This window comes from Monodon monoceros, unplaced genomic scaffold (genome assembly GCF_005190385.1).
Source record: "Monodon monoceros isolate NGI ecotype Baffin Bay Population unplaced genomic scaffold, NGI_Narwhal_1 Super_Scaffold_2, whole genome shotgun sequence".
Taxonomy (NCBI): domain Eukaryota; kingdom Metazoa; phylum Chordata; class Mammalia; order Artiodactyla; family Monodontidae; genus Monodon; species Monodon monoceros.
In genome coordinates this window covers 100,096,734-100,121,912 of record NW_021703776.1, presented here as the reverse complement: position 1 = coordinate 100,121,912, position 25,179 = coordinate 100,096,734, and the positions used below count along the sequence as shown (strand labels likewise).

The window sequence follows — 25,179 nt, the reverse complement described above, 5'->3', positions numbered from 1 at the left end:
CCCTCCTCTTAAACCCTTTCTGTCTGCTCCCCTGTCCCTCATCACTAACTGCTTCACCCACTGAAATTTATTTTTTTATATCTCTCTGTGTGTATGGTATATATATTATGCATAAAGAATGTTCCATCAAGTAGTTAAGTCAAACTTGGTCATCACTTGTTTTACATAGCTGGGATATAATTGAGTGGCCATTAAACTGTACCTTCTTCCCCAACCTTAATTTTTTACTTTCTTTATTCCTTTTTAATACTTCGAGGTTTTTTTTTTTTTTTAAAAGAGAATTGATGGTAATTTATTTTCACTGGGCAAATCATGGAATGGTGATGGGGAGTTAAATTTAACTTATTCAGAATACCCCCAAGGAGCAAGAAAAAGTATATTTCAGTCTCTGTGGAGAAAAGGAAGGTAAAAAGGATAAGAAATTAAAACACTTGGATGGCAAAAGTAATCTGATGAAAAATAAGGAACTGGGTTAACACACAAAATATCACCAACTAAATTCAAGGATTAAAGGGAGTTTTTTTTTTTTTTTTTTTTTTTTTTTTGCGGTACGCGGGCCTCTCACTGTTGTGGCCTCTCCCGTTGCGGAGCACAGGCTCCGGAAGCACAGGCTCAGCGGCCATGGGTCACGGGCGCAGCTGCTCCGCGGCATGTGGGATCCTCCCAGACTGGGGCATGAACCTGTGTCCCCTGCATCGACAGGCGGACTCTCAACCACTGCACCACCAGGGAAGCCCTTATAGGGAGCTTTAAAAAGTTAGACATCTCTGTTATGTTTGTGTAGATTAAGGGGAAATTTTAAAATTCCATTCAGGTTCAACTATTTTTATTTCATGCTCACATAAAAGAGTCTCTATTTCTTAGACCAAAAACAGATAGATGGTCTCCAATTTATGATGGTTCAACTTAAGATTTTTCTGCTTTCTTTCTTTCTTTCTTTCTATTTATTTTTTACATCTTTATTGGAGTATAATTGCTTTACAGTGGTGTTAGTTTCTGCTTTATAACAAAGGGAATCAGTTATACATATACACATATCTCTTCCCTCTTGTGTCTCCCTCCCTGCCACCCTCCCTATCCCACCCCTCCAGGTGGTCACAAAGCACCGAGCTGATCTCCCCGTGCTATGCGGCTGCTTCCCACTATCTACCTACCTTACGTTTGGTAGTGTATATATGTCCATGCCTCTCTCTCGCTTTGTCACAGCTTACCCTTCCCCCTCCCCATATCCTCAAGTCCATTCTCTAGTAGGTCTGTGTCTTTATTCCTGTCTTACCCCTAGGTTCTTCATGACATTTCTTTTTTCTTAGATTCCATATATGTGTTAGCATATGGTATTTGTCTTTCTCTTTCTGACTTCACTCTGTATGACAGACTCTAGGTCCATCCACCTCACTACAAATAACTCAAATTCGTTTCTTTTTATGGCTGAGTAATATTCCATCGTATATATGTGCCACATCTTTATCCATTCATCCGATGATGGACACTTAGGTTGTTTCCATCTCGTGGCTATTGTAAACAGAGCTGCAGTGAACGTTTTGGTACATGACTCTTTCTGAATTATGGTTTTCTCAAGGTATATGCCCAGTAGTGGGATTGCTGGGTCATATGGTAGTTCAATTTGTAGTTTTCTAAGGAAGCTCCATACTGTTTTCCACAGTGGCTGTATCAATTTACATTCCCACCAACAGTGCAAGAGGGTTCCCTTTTCTCCACACCCTCTCCAGCATTTATTGTTTCTAGATTTTTTGATGATGGCCATTCTGACTGGTGTGAGATGATATCTCATTGTAGTTTTGATTTGCATTTCTCTAATGATTAACGATGTTGAGCATTCTTTCATGTGTTTGTTGGCAGTCTGTATATCTTCTTTGGAGAAATGTCTATTTAGGTGTTCTGCCCATTTTTGGATTGGGTTATTTGTTTTTTTGTTATTGAGCTGCATGAGCTGCTTGTAAATTTTGGAGATTAATCCTTTGTCCGTTGCTTCATTTGCAAATATTTTCTCCCATTCTGAGGGTTGTCTTTTGGTCTTGTTTATGGTTTCCTTTGCTGTGCAAAAGCTTTGAAGTTTCATTAGGTCCCATTTGTTTATTTTTGTTTTTATTTCCATTACTCTGGGAGGTGGGTCAGAAAGGATCTTGCTGTGATTGATGTCATAGAGTGTTCTGGCTATGTTTTCCTCTAAGAGTTTGATAGTGTCTGGCCTTACATTTAGATCTTTAATCCGTTTTGAGCTTATTTTTGTGTATGGTGTTAGGGAGTGTTCTAATCTCATACTTTTACATGTACCTGTCCAGTTTTCCCAGCACCACTTATTGAAGAGGCTGTCCTTTCTCCACTGTACATTCCTGCCTCCTTTCGAGATTTTTAAATCAGGTTTAAAAGAAAATTGTTTTTCTAAGCACAAACTATAATTTTTTGATTTGGTATATTTACTACTTAAAAAAAATCATGCTATAGAAAAGTAGAATTGCAAATATATAATTGTTTTTGAACTTAATTGTTCTTACTGTATAGATACTTTTAAATGCTTTGCTTGCACTAAAGACATAATATTTAATTTTAAAGCACAAGTATCTGCAATAGTATGGAACTTGAAATAGTTAAATAAAACTACTTCTCCTCTCTGTCTTCCGTACTTTTCATTTCTACCAGTGAACAGCTCTGCGCTTTTTGTTACTGTGGTGAAAAAAGCTCCTTAGGACAAGGAGACTTAAAACAATTTAGAGTAACGCCTGGATTTATTTTGCCATGGAAAAACCAGCCTTCTAACAAGAAGGACGTTGATGACAACAGCAGTGGAACTTGTGAGAAAATACAAAACTCAACACCACGAAAACAAAGAGGACAGAGAAAGTAAGCAATTTTGAATTTAAGTGGTTTGTAACGCAGTAAGACTATATATAGTTTTTCATTGCGATGTTTATGAATATACAAATGGGATTGTTACTGAACAATTTTTTATGTTTCCAACATTCATACGATGCTTTATGACTCACCATTAACCCAGCAGACACTCATTTTCTCAAAATTTCTTTCTTATTTAAAAAAAAGTTTAAGCTAGTTGTGTATTAACAAAAAAGAAGAAAACTTTAAAGAACATAATATAAGGAAGGCTAGAGGGGATTCATGGAATTTATATATGGAATGAAAATTTTAGAAAATCAATGAGATCTTTCTTTCCTTTTCCTAGATAAGTTTTAAATAGTTTGTAAGAGTATAACATAAAAGAATAGCAAAACCAAAGTGGTTTTACCTATGTGTGTCATTTACTTATTTGTTTCTGTGGTTCAGAGAATGTTGAACTGTCCTGTAAACTCTTACAGTACAGTGTTAACTTTCTTTCCTTCTAAATAATCATGTGTTGAGAATTCCCTTCTAAAGTCAAAGAAGATGCTCTTTTTTTTATATGAAGGAATTTACATATGTTGTACACCTGAAACTAATATAATACTGTAAATCAACTATAATTTTAAAAAAAGAATTTACTATTTGTATAACTATATATGTGTGTCTATATTCATGGACCTTATAGTTGCCCCAAACTCTTGTCTAATATGTTTGCTTTTGGAGTTAATATTTTTTTTATATGTTGTAGGTTCGTTTGAAGGCCATCTTAATATGCGGACTTGGCTCTGGTAGTTGAGGGAATAGAAGTTTCTGTGGTTGATGAGAAAGTGTAAAAATTAATTTAACTTGTAAGGCTAACCAGCTCTGCCCCTTGAGGGTGATGATGTAATCATCCAAGTGCTTATCTGGCTTTTATCCAAAGTTAAGTACTAAGGCACTGTGTTGTACTTATTTGATTGGCTTCTTCTTTTGGACTGCTGCCAATGCCTTGAAGACCTGAAGTAGGAAATGAAACAATAACAACAAAAACCCTTTTAAAAGAATTTAAAGTGGAACAGCTTAAGGAAATTTAGAAGTATTGTATTTAGAGTTTTGGTGTTTTTAAAGGCCATAGCTAGCTTTACCTTTCGTGATCAATTGGGAGCTCACTTTCTAATAAAATATATCAAAAGTCCAGAAAACTTAACGTCCATCGGTCATTAGTAAATTTACTGGACTGGACCAGGTTATATCGTATATCCTCATGTTCTGCCTTGAATAATGGCAATTAATAAACAACTGTTCTGGGAAATACAGTTAGGCTTCATTTATTTATTTATTTTATAAGCTAAGTTAATTTTTAGTGAAAACTTTATGAGCTAAAATAATTATGTAAAAATAGCCTTGGTTTAATGAAAGTCTTTATATACACTTAAGAGTTTAACAAGTTATTAAGTGATGATAACAAGCCAGTTAATGGACCTTAGGAATAAAGCATGTTTATGAAATTTGGAAATCATTTAGGGATAAACAGTTACTTTAGCTTGGTCATTTTAAATATTTACAAAATACGTTGCTAATGAGTTATAAACTAGATAAACGGCTAGTTAATTTTTTAATTTGAAAAGGAGTATTTTAAAATGGTTTTTCCCTCATGGTGCAGTAAATATAAGAATATATAATCAAGGATTCATTTCCTCTTTTTTTTTAGATTTAAAATGGGGGGGGTATGTAAATATTTCAGCTGACTTCTCTCGATGTTCTCTCTGAAGCTGGGTTCCTCATCCGTAGGGTTGGTGTCAGCATCTTACTAATATGTTATGTACATACAAACTAGTTGTAAAACCTGAAGGTGAAATTTGACTAACCTGCTGCTTGGGAACTGGTTAGTAATAGACTGGTTAGTCATTCCATGGGTTTTTATACCTGTCCCCCCATCAAATTACGGGTGTAAAAAAAGTATGTTAAAACAATGCATTCGTCTTCATAGATGAACTGTTAGTCTTTTTTTCCTCCTAATAAATTAGCAAGTTAGTAGTGAAGATGTATTTGTAGGAATGGAGATTATATTTACTGGAAGGTTTGTTCTCATTTCACTGTGGGCAGATTTTATAGAAACAAGAATTTGAAGTTAGCATAGCATGGTAAACTTAAAAAAAAAGTCTATGCATTTCTACTGCTGAACATAAAAAATACTGGTTATTTTTTATATGGTTTGATATTTAAATGTACTTACTGAAATATGTTAATACTTTTTTTCTTTCAATGATTCCAGGTATAAAAAAGTTTAGTACCCTGGTCATTGTGCTGATTTTCTCTTAATAGGAATCATGATATATATCCAGCATACATCAGTGCAGTGAGTTATGATCTATATTCAATAGTGATTTAATCCAGAATTATGATCAGGTTAAATACTGTGATATCAGGAGAAGATTAAAGTCTTAGTGCCAGCCATCTGATTTCCCATGTTTAATGTTAATCACAGTAGTAGTCATTGTTTACTTCTTGATCTCAATTCATGTATGAAGTTTTAGGGCTTTCAAAGTTTGAAATCTCCCTTATGTTATTCAGTGAACACTTACTCAGTGTTCCTTTTTATACTGTACTTTTTGCTGTTACACTTTTTCCCTTATTCCCAGGTCACTAGTAGCTATTTTGTTTTTGCTTTTTACTTCTGGTTTGTGAGGTAAAGTCTTAGCAGAGGATACTTGCAGCATCATGCCACAGTCCAGCTGTCGAGATTGCTGAGGGGACCGCAAGGAGGCTCCAGGGCTCACATTTCACTCCCACTGCCTCCCTCTTCACACTTGTAGTGGGTCTTCGTTTCCCCTGGGACGTAACCTAACTGCCAGCTCTGTGGCGGCAGAGTCCTCACTGGTCATAAAGCAACTTAGAGATGTCTGATTTGATCCAGTTGTTTTCTAAGCATTTAAGGAAGGCCAAAGGGAATATTCATTTTATGTGATAAAATATGGTTCCTGACTAGACTATTAGAGTGTCACTTAAAAATATATATATATAAAATGGCAAAATAAGCCTGCAGCTATAATTGTAACACTTCCTTATGGATTTGGAGACCTTTTTTTTTGTTTTTAGTTGCTTACATTATATAATATAGCTATCCAGTTTTGTATCTATACTATGAATAATAACATATTCTAAAAGTTGTTTTATGATAGTTTATGCCTAAGTAAAATTGATTAGGCAATACATTATATTTAAGTCGTTATAAAAGGAAACAACTTTCTACTTGTTATCACTTTCGCCTCCATTTTGTTTTATTTTATTTTCCAGGGAACGGCCTCCTCAGCAGAATATAGTACCGTGTGTAAGTGTAAGCACGCAGACTGCTTCAGATGATCAGGCTGGTAAATTATGGGATGAACTCAGTCTGGTTGGCCTTCCGGATGCCATTGATGTCCAAGCCTTATTTGACCCTACAGGTATGAGCCAGTCTTCATTAATAACTACCTTTTGATTCTGTAAGCATTTTCACTTTAGCAAATTATCCACTTAATAGTACATGCCGTTCATCTAGAAATAATTATCACATTGGAAAAACGTCATTGTTAAGTATACCTGCTTAGGTAAAATAAATTGTCTAATTATGTTTACCTAACTTATTTAGCACCTGCACAGGGCCATCACTGGGCTGGATGCTTTTATAAATGTTTGCATTTACACTTGTGTAGGCAGCAGTGCCATGGAGATCTGACAGTTTCGGAGAGAGAAATTTTAAAGGGATCTGTGAAAACCTGGGGAACATGGCACTCTGGGTCTACTTGAAGTAGGGTTGAAGGGTAAAGATCTAAGCCCTGTGAATGTCCTGTAACGCAGTATAGTAATCCATACTCATGATTTGGTGCTGTTGGGGTTTTGGGTGAACTGCGTGTAATTGTTCAGGTGCTCTGTGAGAGAGAGTTTAAAGACTGAGCTGTTACTGATGACTGATGTGGGCTCTTGGTGTGGGGTGCAGTGGAATAGAGGTGTATATGTAGCTTATTTGTCAGAAACAAAGTATTAAGTAATTTTCCTTTATGTAAATACACCAAATAAAATACAGTAACGGTTAAATAAAATGACTAGAAACGAATTTCTCTGTTGAAGGAATAATCACTAATTCACTGTGCATCAGAATCACTTGGAGGGCTTGTTGACACGTTGATTTCTGGGCACCATGGCAAGAGTTTTTGATTCAGCAGGTCTTGGTTGTGGTCTGATATTTGCATTTATAACAAGTTCCTAGATGATACATTTCGAGGAGGGCTGCTTTAGTGGGATCACAAATCTCAGATGCCATTGTGTATTCACACATTTGAATTGATTTGGGGGATTTTCATCTTTACTTATTAGCGTTAATACGTTTAATGTTTATTCAGTTGCTGCTTTTCACTTTAACCATTTTAGGCACTTGTTGGGCTCATCACCGTTGTGTGGAATGGTCACTGAGGGTGTGCCAGATGGAAGAACCGTTGTTAGTGAACGTGGACAGAGCTGTTGTCTCAGGGAGCACAGAAGTAAGTAGAAGAAACACATATTTAAACAACAGCTTTATAACATTTACTGTGTCAACATAAAAGATTCACTTCCAAGATTTATTAAATGATTACTATCATGTAAAAACCCTTAAAATAGGAAACTGTTAATTTATATCCAAGAGTAGTTTGTGCAGACCACTAGAATATAGTATGTTAAGTTGTGCAATAAATGCATATCTTTAAAATAAATATTTTACATTTAAATCAGAAATTAAAATTCTTAGAAATGGGTATTACTGACTATGATTACGCATCTTACTCTTTAAGACAAAACTCTTTGACGAAGATTTAAAATAAGAGAGACAGGATTTGACATCTTTAGTCCACAGTGTGAGCTAGCTCTGTTTGCTATTTTAAAAATTGATTAAAATATTTCTTTTCAGTAAAGTTGGCAGTCGGTTTGTCTTTTTGGCACTATCCCAAAGTAATATCATACACAGTCTGCCATCTTTCAAAGCTTTCACTGCGATTTTCGTGTGATTTTCAATCGAGAAATAAATGCAACGTTTACCTTCCATCTATAAAGGCAACAAACCCTATGAAGTGAAATTGCTTTGCTGCCTACAAATTCCCTTTGGTTTTTGACAGGTATATTTGGGAGAAGTGAAACAGGCCTTCCAAAGGAATATTAGAAGTGGAATTTTTTACCGTAGAAATTATACGGGCTTTAATAGGTTTAATATAGGTAAACATTTCAAAAGTATTGTTGAGACAAGGACTTAGATTTAATTATTCAATTATTATAACATTTGCTTTACTCAGATGATCAAAATTACCTACTTTATATGGATGAGTAACCCTCACCTCAGGAGTAGTCAAGTTAAGAGTGTTTGTTTTGGAAATGTGACATTTACATTTAAAGGCTTACATTACCAAATTTTGAACAGTATAATGCACGATAAATAATTTCCACAGTCTGAACATACTTAGATGGCCAGATCGTGACTGTGATAGATCAGTGAGAACTGTTTCTTCCATGAACTACTTTAGAAGTAGTTTTGGAATATTTTGTGACAGTGAAAAGCATTATAGGAAAGGCAATGAACAAAGGCTAAAATGAACTGTAACAACCCATTTTTGATAAGGCTGTGGGGAAATAGGTACTCTTATGCCTCATTGGTGGGAAGGCAAATTGGTACATGTCTTCTGGAGAGAAATTTGGCAAAATGCCTAACAGACTATACGTGCACTTATCTTTTGACCTTTCTGAGATTCTATCCTGAAAATATGCCTCCAATAATACAAAAACATTAACAGCATTGTTCAGTTTGCAAAATATTGGAAAGAACCTCTGACCACACATAATAGAATGGTTGAATAGACCGTGGTATGGTTCATACAGTAGAATACTGTGCAACTGTAAAAATACTGTGAGGAATATTTTTATGAACTAATACAAAGTAGTTTCCAATATATACTTTTAAGTGGAATAAAAAAGTGCAAAAGACCACTTATGGTGTGCAACACTTTATGCAGGAAGGAATGAGATGTAAGAAAGTATACATGCATATGCACATTTGTGGAAAAGAAACACAGGAGGAGTAAGCCAGAAAGTAGAGAGATTGTTTACCTGTCTCTAAAAGGTGGGTGGAAGACAGGAGTGGGATCCGTGTAGCAGGGATGTGGTGCGACACTTCTCAGATATATCTTTTTGTATAGCTCTGACTCTTAGAACCATTAGAATGTTTCACCTACCCCTGAATAAGCAACTACAGCCGTCTGGGCTATGGGGGAACCTAAAACGGGATAGCAGAATTCACAATGACAGGGGTAGGGAAAAAACTAAGCAACTGAAAAGTAGTGTCTTGACTGGATACCCGTAAAGCTAAAGACAAAAAAACCCCTGCATATACATGCACATACCTGCTGTAATCGAGTGAGTAAAATTCTAAAATGATTTTTGTGGTGTTAGAATGGATATATCAATATAAACTTAAGGTTTTTAATATTTATATGGAAAGATACAGAAATACAGGTATGTGTGTATGCATGTGTTAGTATGCTGCATTTATCTCCTAGCTCTGTCCCCTGTGAAGGCCTAGAAGTAGTGACTTCTGGTAGCAGTGAGCACATCTAGTGCCTAGATCTTGGTTTCTAACCAGTGTTCTCCAATGAAAAGGACCAGAGCTCCTTGAAAAGTGGCTCATGGTGCAGGGAAGATACAAGATGAGGTGTCAGAAAGCAAGGAAATGCTCAGAGAGATGGGGCCTCAAGCACAGGAGCCAACCTGAAGGAGCCCCTAAGAGCTGGACCAATTTGAGCAGTAACAGAAAATAATGATAAGTCTTGGGGTTTCATCCATGGAATGAGCCACACTGATAAATAAATTGATAAAATAGATAAGTAGCGTAGGTCAAGTCACATCACTTCTCTGCCTGACACTCTTCAATGACTTCCCGTTTCACTAAGAGGAAAAAAGCCAGTCCTTCCTGACTGGCAAGGCCTCCACCATCTTCACCACTCCCACAAGTGCCCTTCCCCTCCCTTGCTTCCTTCAGCCTCAATGATCTCTTTGGTCTTCCTCAAAACTGTCCGCCTCTAGGCCTTTGCAGTCCCTGTTCCCTACATGCATGGCTTCCTCCCTCATTTCCTTTAGGTATTTATTGAAGTTACCTAATCTGTGAGGGCTTTGCTGGGCTCCCTATTGAAAATTTCAGGAGTCTCCTCCTCCCATTATACCCCCGCTGGATTGTTCTCTCCTCCGTACTTACCAGCATCTAACACAGTGTATATTTACTTAATAACCTTGTCTGTCTCTCCTCATTAGATAATAGTGCCCTTCTGAAAAGGATCTTTTTCTCTTTTGGTCATTCCTCAATAAATACTTGTAGCCTAAATGAATAGCCCTAAAGATCATTCATGGAATCATTCATAGTTACAAGAAAGAAGTCACAAGTAAGTGCCAAAGTGTTAAAGGAGGTCACCAGTGTGGTTAATTTTATATAAGCTTATAAATTTATAATTGTCAAAAGAACCCCTCTAAAATAGAGTAAATCTTTACAGTCCTACGTAAGAGATGGGGTGGGGTGGTGTGAAAATGAAAAATCTTTGATGTCTTAAAAGGTCCCCCAGGGGCAAAGTGTGTAAAAGTGCTGTTGAACTTAGAACAGGCTTTTATTTTACCAAAAGCAGATGTTAAAAATTTGTCGACCGTTATTAGGATGACATGGCTGAATGTATTATATCTACCTCTGTTTTCAAAGAAAATAAACACTTCATCTGCCTCTTCAAGATAAAGGTGGTGTTTCAACAATAAGAATGTAATGACTTTTCACAGAAACATGTGCTGAGGGTTGAGCATTTTGAAAACAGATGTTTGGAACTATTTCTATTGGTAGTTTATTGCCAGAAACAGTGAAAGTTTGTAATCAAACAAACAACAAAAATATTCTCACATTGGTTGCCAAAAAATCCTGGACACAGAATTTCCTGATTAAAATATTCTAAAGAGTTTATGGATGTTTTAAACCCCTTTGTTAAAAATTAATATTTTTTTACTTTGGAAGGTGAAAATCTACTGGCTAATTTTTGATAATCTTGGTTGGGATTGAAAAATGGTTGTAGAAATATGTACTTTTGTTTAGATCTCCCTATTTTTGTGAGAATCATTTTTTTAAAAGCCTTTGACAGATACTGAAATAAACTGAAGTTAGCATTGGACCTTTCAATCTTTTAATGCTGGAAAAGAACAAGATACAAAGCTCAGATGGGGGGTTGCAGTACTCTAAACTTTTGGATTGTCTGCATCTTTAAATAAGAAATATTTGAGCACCTGTCCTTAATATACATCGTCATTGGAATGAATATGTATCTCTCCTTTATGTCACTTAGCAACATTTGTAAATTTATGTTGTTTCTGTGAGTATTTAATTACCTTTGGTCCCCCCACTAGGGCTGTAGGCATCACGAGGGCATGAATACTGTATGTGTTGGTTTGTCATTTTATCTCTAGTGCCTGACAAAGTACCTGGAACACAAGGGAGTCATTTATGGGGTAAATGTATGCATGAGTGGAGTTTGCCAGTGAAGGGTAATACTGAGTGCTGTGGTCCAAGGGAGGGGAGTGTGCTACTGGCACCTAGTGGCGCTGCGAACCACCTGCACTGCACAGGCAGGACCCAGCTCCCCTGGTGCCGAGGTTGACAAATTCCCTCCGTAATCAGGAAATATTATTTCTATTTTAAAGCTAATACATTTAATATATTTCCTCCATTGTTAAATGGCATGCATTATCAAGCAGTTTAGGTTTTCTGGAATGTCCCACAAATTGTTTTTCAGTTTTTCCACAGGGAACTTTATTTATTTTTTGCTAGATGGGAGAATATGCTAAACTACGACCTGTATTTCAGGAAAGGTAATGGCGTTTCTCTTTTAATTTCCTCTTTGGAGCCCTGGGGATGCTACCAACAGCTTGGAAATCTGGGTAATTTGAATATTACCAAGGGAATACTTTAATCCTGAATTCTACAGATGTTTGATCATTTATTTACCTAACACCCCTCTTTCCAGCACTTCTTTCATTGCCCCCCAAAGAAATATCCCATAAACCTCCAACACATATTTCCGTTATTTAACTAGTTCTGAATCAAACGTTCAGCCTTACTCTATAAATAAAACATTAAAACGTTCCTTGTAGCATCTCTCCACTTAGACTGATCATTTCTCATGCTTTCTTCACCTCATCATCTGACACAACCCCATATTTTTTCTTTTTTTAATTTTTTGGCGGCGTTGGGTCTCCGTGCTGTGCACGGGTTTTTCTCTAGTTGTGGCGAGCAGGGGCTACTCCTCATTGCAGTGGCTTGGCTTGTCTCGTTGTGGAGCACGGGCTCGACGCGCATGGGCTCAGTAGCTGTGGCTCACGGGCTCTAGAGCACGGGCTCAGTAGCTGTGACGCACGGGCTTAGTTGCTCCATGGCATGTGGGATCTTCCCGGACCAGGGTTCGAACCCGTGTCCCCTGCATTGGCAGGCGGATTCTTAACCACTGCGCCACCAGGGAAGCCCTCACAATCCCATATTGCAATTCCATTGTATTCTATTGATTTTGTGCCAGTTGTCTTTGTGCAAAAACCACCTAAGTTCTGCAAGAAGAGTTGTAAGTTTCTAATATTTTGGGTTCTTGTTGTAGACTGAAAAAGAGGACAAAAATAGCTTTTCTATATAAGGTGGAAGTACACATTAAGAATGTAAACAAGCAGTGTAATGTAAATGTAATTTTTGTTTTAAAAGAATTAATAACAATGTACAGTAAAAGTCTCTGTCCACACCCCTCCCCTGTAAACTGAAAGTAGGTTTATATAAGATCGTTTTAAATATGGTCTGTATCTTTACGTAAGATGATCTCCAAGTACCTACTTTATGAATAATGTTGTCTAATACTGCTATTTTTTATATAATCCTAGTGCTTTGCAATGTAAACTAAAAAATTATCAAAGTTATGTGTTCTTCATTTTGCCCTATAGTTTTTTAAGAGGAAGGAAACGTTCACATATCTGAATTCTCTGTTTGTGCTCAGGGGTCCACAAGATACCTCTACCTTGGAGACTGACTAGGACTCATGGGACTCAGCACAGAGTTGTAATTATGGCTAAGACTTGTTGCCTTTATGTGCTAAAGATGCAAAATGAAAAGATCTTTCTTTTTGGCGGTACGTGGGCCTCTCACTGTTGTGGCCTCTCCCGTTGCGGAGCACAGGCTCTGGACGCGCAGGCTCAGCGGCCACGGCTCACGGGCCCAGCCGCTCCGCGGCATGTGGGATCTTCCCGGACTGGGGCATGAACCCGTGTCCCCTGCATCGGCAGGCGGACTCTCAACCACTGTGCCACCAGGGAAGCCCAATGAAAAGATATTAATGGAGAAAGACCTTGATGAAGTCTGGAAGACCCCATGTGCAGGCTTCCTTAGGTGCTTCCGCCTGTGAGGGGCATGCAGAGCTCCCTCTTCCTCCAGCAGTACAGATAGGGCAGCATGTGCATGGTGCTTCTGCCCGGAGAGGCTCAAGGTCTTTACTGGGGCTAGTCATGTATGCATCCTCTGCCCAGCATGTACCAGAAGGAAAACCATATTGTTTGCACAGATACTCTAGGCACAGTAAACTGCCCTTATCACATAGGCAACCCTGGGAGCCCTCCAAAAGCCAACTTCCTAGATGCCACCTATGTAAGCAGGCCTTTCTAAGGATAGTAGTATCAGGAATGCTGTTTTAACCCTTCTTTTGCACGGAAATAAGATTGGATTGTGCCTCAATTTCAACATATTTCTGTCTGTATAACTATAGTATTTGCTTGTTAGTTTACAACAATGAGTTATTCCACATCATAGGGAGGCTGTGATAGGTGCTCTAGTGGTATATAAAATTTTAACTTTGATCAGAGGAGAGATATTGATAAGGACACTTTTTTTTAAACATCTTTATTGGAGTATAAATGCTTTACAATGGTGTGTTAGTTTCTGCTCTATAACAAAGTGAATCAGCTATACATATACATATATCCCCATATCTCCTCCCTCTTGCGTCTCCCTCCCTCCATCTCTATCCCACCCCTCTAGGTGGTCACAAAGCACCGAGCTGATCTCCCTGTGCTGTGCGGCTGCTTGCCACTAGCTACCTGTTTTACGTTTGGTAGTGTATATATGTCCATGCCTCTCTCTCACTTCGTCCCAACTTACCCTTCCGATAAGGACACTTTTGACTGTAACAGAAAAATTCTGCATTTGACTCTGAAATCTACTTTGATATTAATATATCCATTCTAACTTTCTTTTGACTAGTGTAAATATGGTATATCATTCCATCCTTTTATTTTACCCTATTATATTTTCATACTTAATGTGTGTTTCTTACAGGCAGCAGGTTTTTAAATCTAACCTGGCAGTTCTCTGCTTTTTTATTTGTAGTACTTAGGCTACATACACTTAATGTGATTAAGCCCCTCCACCCCCATTTGTGTCCATCTGTTCTTTGTTTCCTTTTTCCTGCATTCTTTTGGGTTGAAGTTTTTTATGATTCCATTTTATCTCCTTTGCTGGATTATTACCTATACAGGCATACCTTATTTTATTGCGCCTTGCTTTATTGCACTTTGCAGGTATTCTGGTTTTTTACAAATTGAAGGCTTGTGGCAACTCTGCATCAAGTAAGGCTATCACTGCCATTTTTTCCCAACAGCATTTGCTCACTTCATGACCCTGTGTCACATTTTGGTAATTCTCACAGTATTTCAAAGTTTTTCAGTATTATTATATGTGTTACGGTGATCTGTGATTGGTAACCTTTGATGATGCTATTGTGATTGTTTTGGGGTGCTACAGACTATGCCCACATAAGACAGCGAACTGAATCCATAAATGTTCTGTGTGTTCTGACTGCCCCATCCACTGGCTGTTCCCCTGTCTTTCTTCCTCTCCTCAGACCTCCCTATTCCCTGAGAAACAAGAGTATTGAAATTAGTTGTGTTAATTACCCTACAGTGGTCTTCAAGTGTTCAAGTGAAAGGAAAACTCTCAATATCTCTTACTTTAAATCAATAGCTAGAAATGATGAAGCTGAGTGAGGAAGACGTGTGGAAGGCTGAGATAGGCTGAAAACTAGCCCTCTTGTGTCAAGCAGTTTAGCCAGGCTGTGAATGCAAAGGAAAGCTCTTAAAAGAAATTAAAAGTGCTCCTCCAGTGAAGACACGAACGACAAGAAAGCAACACAGCCTTATTGCAGTTATGGAGAAAGTTTTAGTGTTCTGTACAGAAGGTCAGACCAGCCACAACGTTCCCTGAAGCCAAAGCCTAATCCAGAGCAAGGCCCTAATTCTCCTGAAATCTATAAAGGCTGAGAGAGGTGGTAAAGCTGCAGAAAAACACCTTGGAGCTAGCAGAGGTTGGTTCATGAGGTTTGAGGAAAGAAGCCATCTCCGTAACATAAAAGTGCAAGTGCTGATGGAGAAGCTGTAGGTCATCCAGAAGATCTAGGTAAGATAATTATAATGAAGGTGGCTACAGCAAACAGCAGATTTTCAGTGTAGACAAAGCAGCCTTCTATTGGAAGAAGACACCATCAAGGACTTTCATACTAGAGAGGAGAAGTTGGTATCTGACTTCACATCTTCAAAGGACAGGCTGACTCTCTTGTTAGGAGCTAATGCAACTGGTGACTTTAAGCTGAAGCCAATGCTTATATATACCATTCCAAAAAATACTAGGGCCCTTAAGAATTATGCCAGATCTACTCTGTGTGTGCTCTATAAGTGGGGCAACAAAGCCTGGATGACAGCACATCTGTTTGCAACATGGTTTACTGAATATTTTAAGCCCACTGTTGACACCTACTGCTCAGAAAAAAAGATTCCTTTCAAAATACTACTGCTCATTGGCAGTGCACCTGGTCACCCAAGAGCTCTGATGGAGACGTGCAATGAGATTTATGTTGTTTTCATGCCTGTGAACACATCCATTCTGCAGCTCATGGATCAAAGAGTAATTCTGACTTTCAAGTCTTATTATTTAAGAAAATACATTTCGTAAGGCTGTAGCTGCCAGAGATAGTGATTCCTCTGATGGATCTGGGCAAAGTCACTTGAAGACCTTCTGGAAAGGACTCACCATTCTAGATGCCATTAAGACTATTCATGATTCGTGGGAAGAGGTCAACATCTCAGCATTAACAGGAGTTTGGAAGAAGTTGATTCCAGCCCTCATAGGTGACTTTGAGGGGTTTAGGACTTCAGTGGGGGAAGTAACTGCAGATGTGGTGGAAACAGCAAGAGAACTAGAATCAGAAGTGGAACCTGAAGGTGTTGACTAAAATGCTGCAATCTCATGATAAAACTTGAGCAGATAAGGAGTTGGCTTCTTATTGATGGGCAAAGAAAGTGGTTTCTTGACAGTGAATCTATTCCTGGTGAAGATGCTGTGAAGATTATTGAAATGACAGCAAAGGATTTAGAATATTACATGAGTCTTACTTTCGTTGATAAAGCAGCGGCAGGATTTGAGAGGATTGACTCCAATTTGGAAAGAAGTTCTACTGTGGGTAAAATGCTATCAAACGGCGTTGCATGCTTGAGAAATTGTTTGTGGGAGGGAGAGTCAGTTGACTTTCCAGACTTCACTGCCGTCTTATGTTAAAAGCTTGCTACACCACCCCCCCTTTGGCAACCACCACCCCATCACACAGCAGCCACCAGCAAAAAGATTGTGACTTGCTTTAGGCACAGATGATGGTTAGCAGTTTTTAGCAATAAAGCATTTTAATTTATTTATTAATTTATTAATTTATGTCTGTATTGGGTCTTTTTTGCTGCACGCGGGCTTTCTCCAGTTGTGGTGAGTGGGGCTACTCTTCCTTGCAGTGCGCGGGCTTCTCATTGTGGTGGCTTCTCTTGTTGCAGAGCACAGGCTCTAGGCGCACGGGCTTCAGTAGTTGTGGCTCGCTTGTGGGCTTCAGCGGTTGTGGCTTGTGGGCTCAGCAGTTGTGGCACGCGGGCTCTAGAGCACAGGCTCAGTAGTTGTGGCGCACGGGCTTAGTTGCTCCGCGGCGTGTGGGATCTTCCCGGACCAGGGCTCAAACCCATGTCCCCTGCATTGGCAGGGGGATTCTTAACCACTGCGCCACCAGGGAAGCCCGGTAATAAAGCATTTTAAAATTAAGGTATGTACGTTGTTTTTTAGACAGAATGCTATTGCCCACTTAATAGACTACAGTATTGCGTAAACATAACTTTTATATGCTCTGGGAAACAAAAAAAAATTGTGTAACTCGCTTTATTTTGGTGGTCTGGAATTGAACATTTGGTATCTATAAGGTATTCCTGTGAACCTTGTTTTGTTATTTTATTGGTTGCTTTAGGGTTTATAGTGTGCATCTTTCACTTACCACAGTCTACCCTGAAGTGATATTATGTAGTTGTCTGTATAATAAAAGTGTACTTCCATTTCCTTCCATTTCCCCCTCCTGGACTTAGTGCTGTTGCTGTCATGTGTATTTGACTTCCACATGTTATAAACTCCATAGGGTATCGTTATTTTTGAGTAAACAGGTACCTTTCTTTAAAAAATAATTTATTTATTTATTTATTTTGGGCTGCGTTGGGTCTTCGTTGCTGCACGCGGACTTCCTCTCTAGTTGCGGCGAGCGGGGGCTACTCTTCGTTGCGGTGTGCAGGCTTCTCACTGCAGTGGCTTTTCTTGTTGCAGAGCATGGGCTCTAGGTGCGTGGGATTCAGTAGTTGTGGCTCACGGGCTCTAGAGCGCAGGCTCAGTAGTTGTGGTGCATGGGCTTAGTTGCTCCGCAGCATGTGGGATCTTCCCAGACCAGGGCTCGAACCTGTGTCCTCTGCATTGGCAGGTGGATTCTTAACCACTGCGCCACCAGGAAAGTCCCTACAACATTATATTTTGACTTCTGTATACACTACAGTGTGCCCACCTCCAAAAGTTTAGTTTCCATTTGTCACCGTACAGCTGACCCCCTTTACCCATTTTGCCCTCCACAAACTCCCTTTCACTCTAGTAACCATTACTCTGTTCTCTGTATCTTTGTGCTTTGATTTGGTTTGATTTGTTCATTTATTTTATTTTTATTTATTTATTTTTAGATTCCACATGTAAATGACATCATACTGTATTTGTCTTTCTCTGTTCGACTTACTTAACTTAGCATAATACCTGCAAGGTCCATCCACATCACAAACGACAAGATTTCATCTTTTTTTTTTTTTTTTTTAAATAAATGGCCGTGTAGTATTCTATTGTATATATATACCATATCTTCTTTAGCCACTCATCCACCTATGAGCACTTATTAGGTTATTTCCTTATCTTTCTATTGTAAATAATGCTGCGATAAACATATGGATGCATATATATTTTTGAATTTGTGTTTTTGTATTGATAAGTAGAATAGCTGGATCATACGTTAGGTCTATTATTTATTTATTTATTTTTTGCGGTCCGCGGGCCTCTCACTGCTGCGGCCTCTCCCGCTGCGGAGCACAGGCTCCGGACGCGCAGGCCCAGCGGCCATGGCTCACGGGCCCAGCCGCTCCACGGCACGCGGGACCCTCCCGGACCGGGGCACGAACCCGCGTCCCCTGCATCGGCAGGCGGACTCCCAACCACTGCGCCACCAGGGAAGCCCCTTATCTGGTAATTTTAACATCTCTGTTCGTTTGGGGTCAGTTTTGAAGATTGTTCTCCATTTGGATTGTGTTTTCCTGCTTCTTTGTGTGCCTAGTAATCTTTACTTGGATGTCAGGCACTGTGAATTTTACCTTGTTGGGTGATGGATTTTTCACAGTAGGAAATGAGAAGTTAGGGTGATGAGTAGTTCAGTGGCTTCATGATGCCAAGTTGCCAGGTTCTTATACTGTCCTTACATTGTGCATCCACAGCATCTTGGTCCAGTTTCTCTCATAATCAAAAGATGGTGGGCAGGATCTCCAGGGGTCATACCCTCATTGTATAACATTCAGAGACAGAAAAAAATAGAACCTTTTCTATATTATTTTAATTAAGGAAAATCCTCTACATATGCTTTCCTCTACCCTAGCAGATTTCTTCTAACATCTCATTAGCTAGAATTACCTCCCATGATATGCTTTAAACCAATAAACAGTACAAGTGTTGGGACAACCACCCTTTGGTAAGACTCTGTGATTCTTCTCTGGGGCCAGGGATGGTACCTACCCCTCTAAAGCTCATTGCTGCTTAGAGGAGTGTGGCTATCTGAACAAAATTGAGAACCTTAGGAAGGAAGAAGGCAGAATGGATGTTTTGTAAGTTAATTAACAGTGTCTGTTATTGAAACATATTTTGACTGAGGGAAACTGAAAATGTTTTAAAAGTAGGAAATATTTAAGATGGTGTTTAGAGGATGGGCTAAGTTTCAATAGGTTAACATAGGATGTCTAGACAAAGGGTCTTCTATTTGTTATTTGTAGTCTTTTTCATGATAGCCATTTTTACAAGTGTGAAGTGATTGATGTCTCATTGTGGTTTTGATGTGCATTTCTCTGATGATTAAAGACATTGAGCCTTTTATGTGCCTGTTGGCCATCTGTATGTCTTCTTTGGAAAAACATTCATTCCAGTCTTCTATTTTTTAAATTGGGGTCCTTGTTGTTTTTGATATTTTGTATGAGCTGTTTATAAATTTTGGATTTTAACTCCTTATCTGTCATACTATTTGCAAATATTTTCTCCGTTCAGTAGGTTGTGTTTTCGTTTTGTTGATGGTTTTCTTTGCTGTGCAAAAGTTATAATTAGGTCCCATTTGTTTATTTTTGCCTTTATTACTTTTGTCTTTGGAGACAGATCTAAAAAAATTGCTATGATTTATGTCAAAGAGTGTGCTGCCTATTTTCTTTTCTAGAAGTTTTATTGTTTCAGGTCTTACATTTACTTCTGTAATCGATTTTGAGTTTACTTTTGCATATGGTGTGAGGAAATTGTTCTAATATCATTCTTTTTAAAAAATATTTATTTATTTTATTTATTTATTTTTGGCCGCATTGGGTCTTTGTTGCTGCGCGCGGGCTTTCTCTAGTTGTGGCGAGTGGGGGCTACTCTTCGTTGCGGTGGCTTCTCTTGTTGCAGAGCATGGGCTCTAGGCGTGCGGGCTTTAGTAGTTGTAGCATGTGGGCTCAGTAGTTGTGGCTCACGGGCTTAGTTGCTCCACGGCATGTGGGATCTTCCTGGACTGGGGCTTGAACCTTTGTCCCCTGCATTGGCAGGCAGATTCTTAACCACTGTGCCACCAGGGAAGCCCTAATATCATTCTTTTACACGTCCAGTTTTCCCATCTCTAGTTACTGAAGAGACTGTCTTTTCTCCATTGTATGTTCTTGCCTCCTCTGTCGTAGATTAATGGGCCATAACTATGTGGGCTCTCTATTCTGTTCCATTGATCTACATGTCTGTTTTTTGCCAGAACCATACTGTTTTGATTACTGTAGATTTGTAGTATAGTCTGAAGTCATGGAGTGTGATAGACAAAGGATCATGTTGAACAAAATTTTGGGGTATGTGGAGTCTGGAAGAATGTCACATATGAGAATAACTGGTGAGTAAGTAGGGTGGTGGATAGTGGGAAATGGAAATGGAAAATGTCTTTAACTTTGCATTCCAAACTGAGGAATTTCATTAATGAAGTTTCTTTTTTTTTAAATTAATTTTATTGTATTACTTTATTTATTTTTTGGCTACATTGGGTCTTTGATGCTGCACGCGGGTTTTCTCTAGTTGCTGAGAGCGGTAGCTACTCTTTGTTGCGGTGTGTGGGCTTCTCATTGCAGTGGCTTCTCTTTTTGCAGAGTACGGGCTCTAAGCACACGGGCTTCAGTAGTTGTGGCTCGCAGGCTCTAGAGCGCAGGCTCAGTAGTTGTGGTGCACAGGCTTATTTGCTCCGCGGCATGTGGGATCTTCCCGGACCAGGGCTCGGACCTGTATCCCCTGCATTGGCAGGTGGATTCTTAACCACTGCACCACTAGGGAAGCCCAGTGAAGTTTCTTAATAAGAGCAGCATTAACAAATCTGAATCCTTCGCACCTTTTGTAGTTAAATATGAAGATGTTTACTTGAGGACAGAAATATTTAGGATTACTCCTGTAATTAAAGGGCAATAAATGTAAGTTTCTGAATTTAGGTATTATGTGTGAAATATGAAGATAGGATGTTGTAGGGATGGAATGAATTATGTTTTATTCTTTATGGATTAGATGGCGGAGTTGCAAATGTCTCCATGGTTTCAAGTCTGAGTGTATGGGAAAATTAGGAGTTTGTTTGGACTGTAATGAGCCTTAGATACCATGAATGTCTTTGGGACTAAATGTCAGGGTTGGAATTTTAGACAGTGTTCCTAACTAGCAATGACTGCAAATCAAGCTGCCAATGGATAACATTAAGCAAGAGGAAAGAAGATGGACAATTGACCCTTTTGGCAATGTTCAGAGGAAGAATTCCATTGAAGAGATGGATGTGACACAGAGTAAAAGTTGTAGGAAGTGTACTAGGAATTACTGAGTCTGGATGAGTAGCTTTAAGGAGGTATGGCCACTGATTTCACATGTGTTTTTGTATTATAAGATTTCCCAAAAATATTTTCTGAATAAAATGTAATTAACTCTATTGAATGGGGGAGAATCAGGAATTTTGACTTCTTTTTCTGTCAGACATCGTTAGCTAATGTCAAGATACAGCCTCACCAAGCAATACTACCTGTCTACACCGAGTTTTTTCATTTTGCACAGTAAGAAATTGTATGCTCTCTTCACTCTAAAATGCAAGGTTATGAGGAGGACGTCAGGATCAGTTATGGATTATTTCCTCAGAATACTAAGTGCAAAATCTGTTACAGCAGGATAATCCAAGATTTGACCACAGAATGCTTTAGGTATACCTAAGTATAAACACTGTTGATTTGTTTTCTTTCACCCTGCCAACTTGATTCTGAAAATTTATTTAGGATTTAAGTTGGGTGGAAGCTAAGAGGAAACTGGAAATTTCTGTTACAGAAAATTAAGGGTTTGATATGCCTATTTGGTAACATAGTTAAATTTGAAGGGCCCATTTAGTGAAAATGTCCCTGGCCTTAGTGTTTTCCTTAGTAAAAGCTGTATATTCTTTTTTTTTTTTTGCGGTATGCGGGCCTCTCACTGTTGCAACCTCTCCTGTTGCGGAGCACAGGCTCTGGACGCACAGTCTCAGCGGCCATGGCTCATGGGCCCAGCCGCTCCGCGGCATGTGGGATCTTCCCAGACCGGGGCACGAACCCGTGTCCCCTGCAACGGCAGGCGGACTCTCAACCACTGCACCACCAGGGAAGCCCTGTATATTCTTTTTAATCATTCTTTTTAGTTTTAATTAAGTTTGATATAAAGAAATGAACTTACCTTTGTGATGAAGTAAGTGGTGGTACTCTTTGATGTTATAAAGAATCCCTTTGATGTAAAACGTGAGGTGGGGGCAGAGAATGTCATGAACTTACATGTGCATAAAATATTATTTGAAGGCTACACAGGAAACTGGTAAAATTCTTTGCCTCTAGGGAATTTATCCTGTGTAGCTCTACACAAAGTGACTTTTGGTTGTATACTCTTTAGAATGTTTTGAATTTTGAATGATGATGAATTTTTCTTTTTTAAGTAAAACACTCTTAGTAATTTCTAATGTGTCCCTGAAAATGTATTTCAGAAGTTCATTTCTGTAGTTTCTATAGTTTTGCCCTAACATTTACGTGTGTTTTTTTTGTTGTTGTTGTGGTACGTGGGCCTCTCACTGCTGTGGCCTCTCCCGTTACGGAGCACAGGCTCCGGACGCACAGGCTCAGCAGCCATGGCCCATGGGCCCAGCCGCTCCGCAACAGGTGGGATCCTCCCAGACCGGGGCACGAACCTGTGTCCCCTGCATCAGCAGGCGGACTCTTAACCACTGCGCCACCAGGGAAGCCCTATTTACGTGGTTTTTTAATGTACTGTGATACAGGAGTTCAACTTCATTTTCTCACATATGGAGAGCCAGTTGTTACTGCATCATTTATCGAAACCTGTTCCTTTCCCCCCCTCATTTGAAAAATAACCCCTGTCATTTAGCAAATGTTCAGTAAATGTATGGATTGTTTCTAAGCTCTCTATTTTGGTTTGTTTGTATATTTATATATCCCAGTGTCAATGTCACACTGTCATGGTTACTATAGCTTTATAGTAAGTCTTGATATGTGGTCGGGCATGTATTACTTTCATCTCTACCTGCCGCAGAGAAACTTGTAGTAGGTCACCTCTACCACTGTGAATAACTAGAAAAGCTGGATAAAATCTGTTTTCAAAGAAATATTTAAAGGCATTAGAGAATTGTCCGAGGGAGTGAGAACCCAGAGGGAAGCATTATGTCAAGAGGTCAGCCTGACATAAACTTTCTGTTTTCCTTTGAGGCATTTATTTAGTTCATAAAAGACCAGCTATAGGTCTGGAAAGCTGGGAAGAGTTTCTGGCAATCTATAGAGCTGGGAAGACAAAATTAGGGTTTAGGGGCCATTAATATAACAGACTTTCATTTGGGACCCCTAAAGGCTACATTAGAAGTTAGTTTATGCATGCCCTGATCGTCAGATCCAGTCCACCACCTGTGTTTGTGTGGTCCAGAAGCCAAGATAATTTTTACATTTTAAAGTGTTAAAAAAGTTAAAAGTGTATTTCATAACACATGGAAATCAAATTTTAGTGTCCATAAATACGTTTTATTGAAACAATTGCATATTTCCTGTGGTTCCTGTTGCTCTACAGTGACGGCTGAGTTGTTGCTGCAGAGACCATATGCTCTGCATTGCTGTAGGCATGCTACAAACCACAGTGGCACAGCTATAATTCATCAGGCTTTGATTGCCACATGTGTTCCCTTGGCATCTTTTTTTATTACTGGTCCATACCTTTCATGTTGAAGAAGAAACAAAAGAAGAGTGGACTTCATATATAGTGCTTTTGAGGCATAGTGGAGTGGATTCTGTTGTTATCAAATTAGATGGCAATGCATTATATTTATTAAGCTGAGACACTGCAGTTGTGCTAAAATAATACACTATATGTCAGTATTACCCGATTGAGCACACATCACACTAATCCCAACTCACAGGAAAGTAATGATCAGAAAAAAGAGTAAGTTAAAATGGACTATCTAATCATGGCACAAATCCTTTACAAAAGTGAAGAATGAAAATGAGTTGTAACTAAAGTAAGTTTCTGAGTGGCCCTTTTGTTAGCCAAGTAAGGAAAGATCAGTGGAGGTTAATTAAATCGTGTTTGACTATAGCAGTCAAAGAAGTGTGTGCACAGCAAATAAACTTATGACTATTAGCCTTTCAGTAAGAACAGTTGTTTTAAAAGTTGAGGACACTCTGAGTAATACCAGTAATCATTTAAGAAACAAGGCAGATGGTCTCTAGTAGTTTTTGTAGGTTCTTGATGAGTCAGTAGATGTTACAGTACTGCTCAGTTGTTTATTCTAGCAGCCAGTGCTCATTTGAAGTGACTGAAGAATTAGTCTTTATGAATAGCCTGCAGGAAACAACTACAGAGAAAATATTTTCAAAGAAGTTGAGAAAACACTGTTTCAGTATAAACCGAAGTGAAATCTGCTAAGATGTGTACAATAAATAGTGGTAAAAATAAGCATGGAGCAGAAAAAGGCCTGAGTTCGACACATTTACAAAACTTGTTAAAACATAACAGTGTTTAAAAACCTGTGTTTATTCATTGTATTCATTCATTAGGAGGCACTTTGCAGAGAATTTTAAAATCTGTCATAAATGGGTTGTTAAACTAATAGAGTCAGTGGTGAGTTTCATTTGCTCTTCTGGATGTCACTATCTCAATTCTAGGGCTTTTTGTTAGAAATAAAAGCTGAATGTACTGATTGCCCTACTATGTATGCAGCAGTTTGATGACTGAGCAGTGGCAATATTTTATTACAATTTTTAAAACTTGGGGTTGAGATTAAATTTTTTCTGAATAAGAAGATTGCCGTTAAACTGTAAACCAAATACTTAATGGATTTGGAAGTTAACTTTCGTTACAGACTTGATAATATTTCCTAATGAACTCAACCTAAAATTAAAAGGCAGAGCACTGTTTTTATGTGAAACTTACACCATGGTAAATTCATTTGTACAACAGCCAGTGTTCGAATCACAGGTAATGTCAAGCTGCTTTATACACTTTTCATGCCATCAGAATTTAAAATAAAAAGCAAGATCTCCATTCCCACACATAGATTTGGTACAGAAATATTTTCCAAGATCAAACTACAGTTCCAATAGCAG

At 38.7% G+C, this 25,179-nt stretch overlaps 1 protein-coding gene across 13 annotated transcripts in view; it reads left to right on the top strand.

Moving 5' to 3' along the window:
• KMT2C (lysine methyltransferase 2C) overlaps window positions 1-25,179 on the top strand; it is a 216,032-nt gene that overhangs the window by 33,545 nt on the left and 157,308 nt on the right. For all 13 annotated transcript variants that reach the window (XR_003795262.1, XM_029233804.1, XM_029233802.1 and 10 more), the window contains exons 3-5: window positions 2,662-2,862; window positions 6,133-6,281; window positions 7,246-7,355. Coding sequence is in view for 12 of the 13 variants with exons in the window: in XM_029233804.1 (XP_029089637.1) it covers window positions 2,662-2,862; window positions 6,133-6,281; window positions 7,246-7,355 (460 nt within the window). In the remaining variant the exon portion in view is untranslated. The remainder of the gene's footprint in view (window positions 1-2,661; window positions 2,863-6,132; window positions 6,282-7,245; window positions 7,356-25,179) is intronic.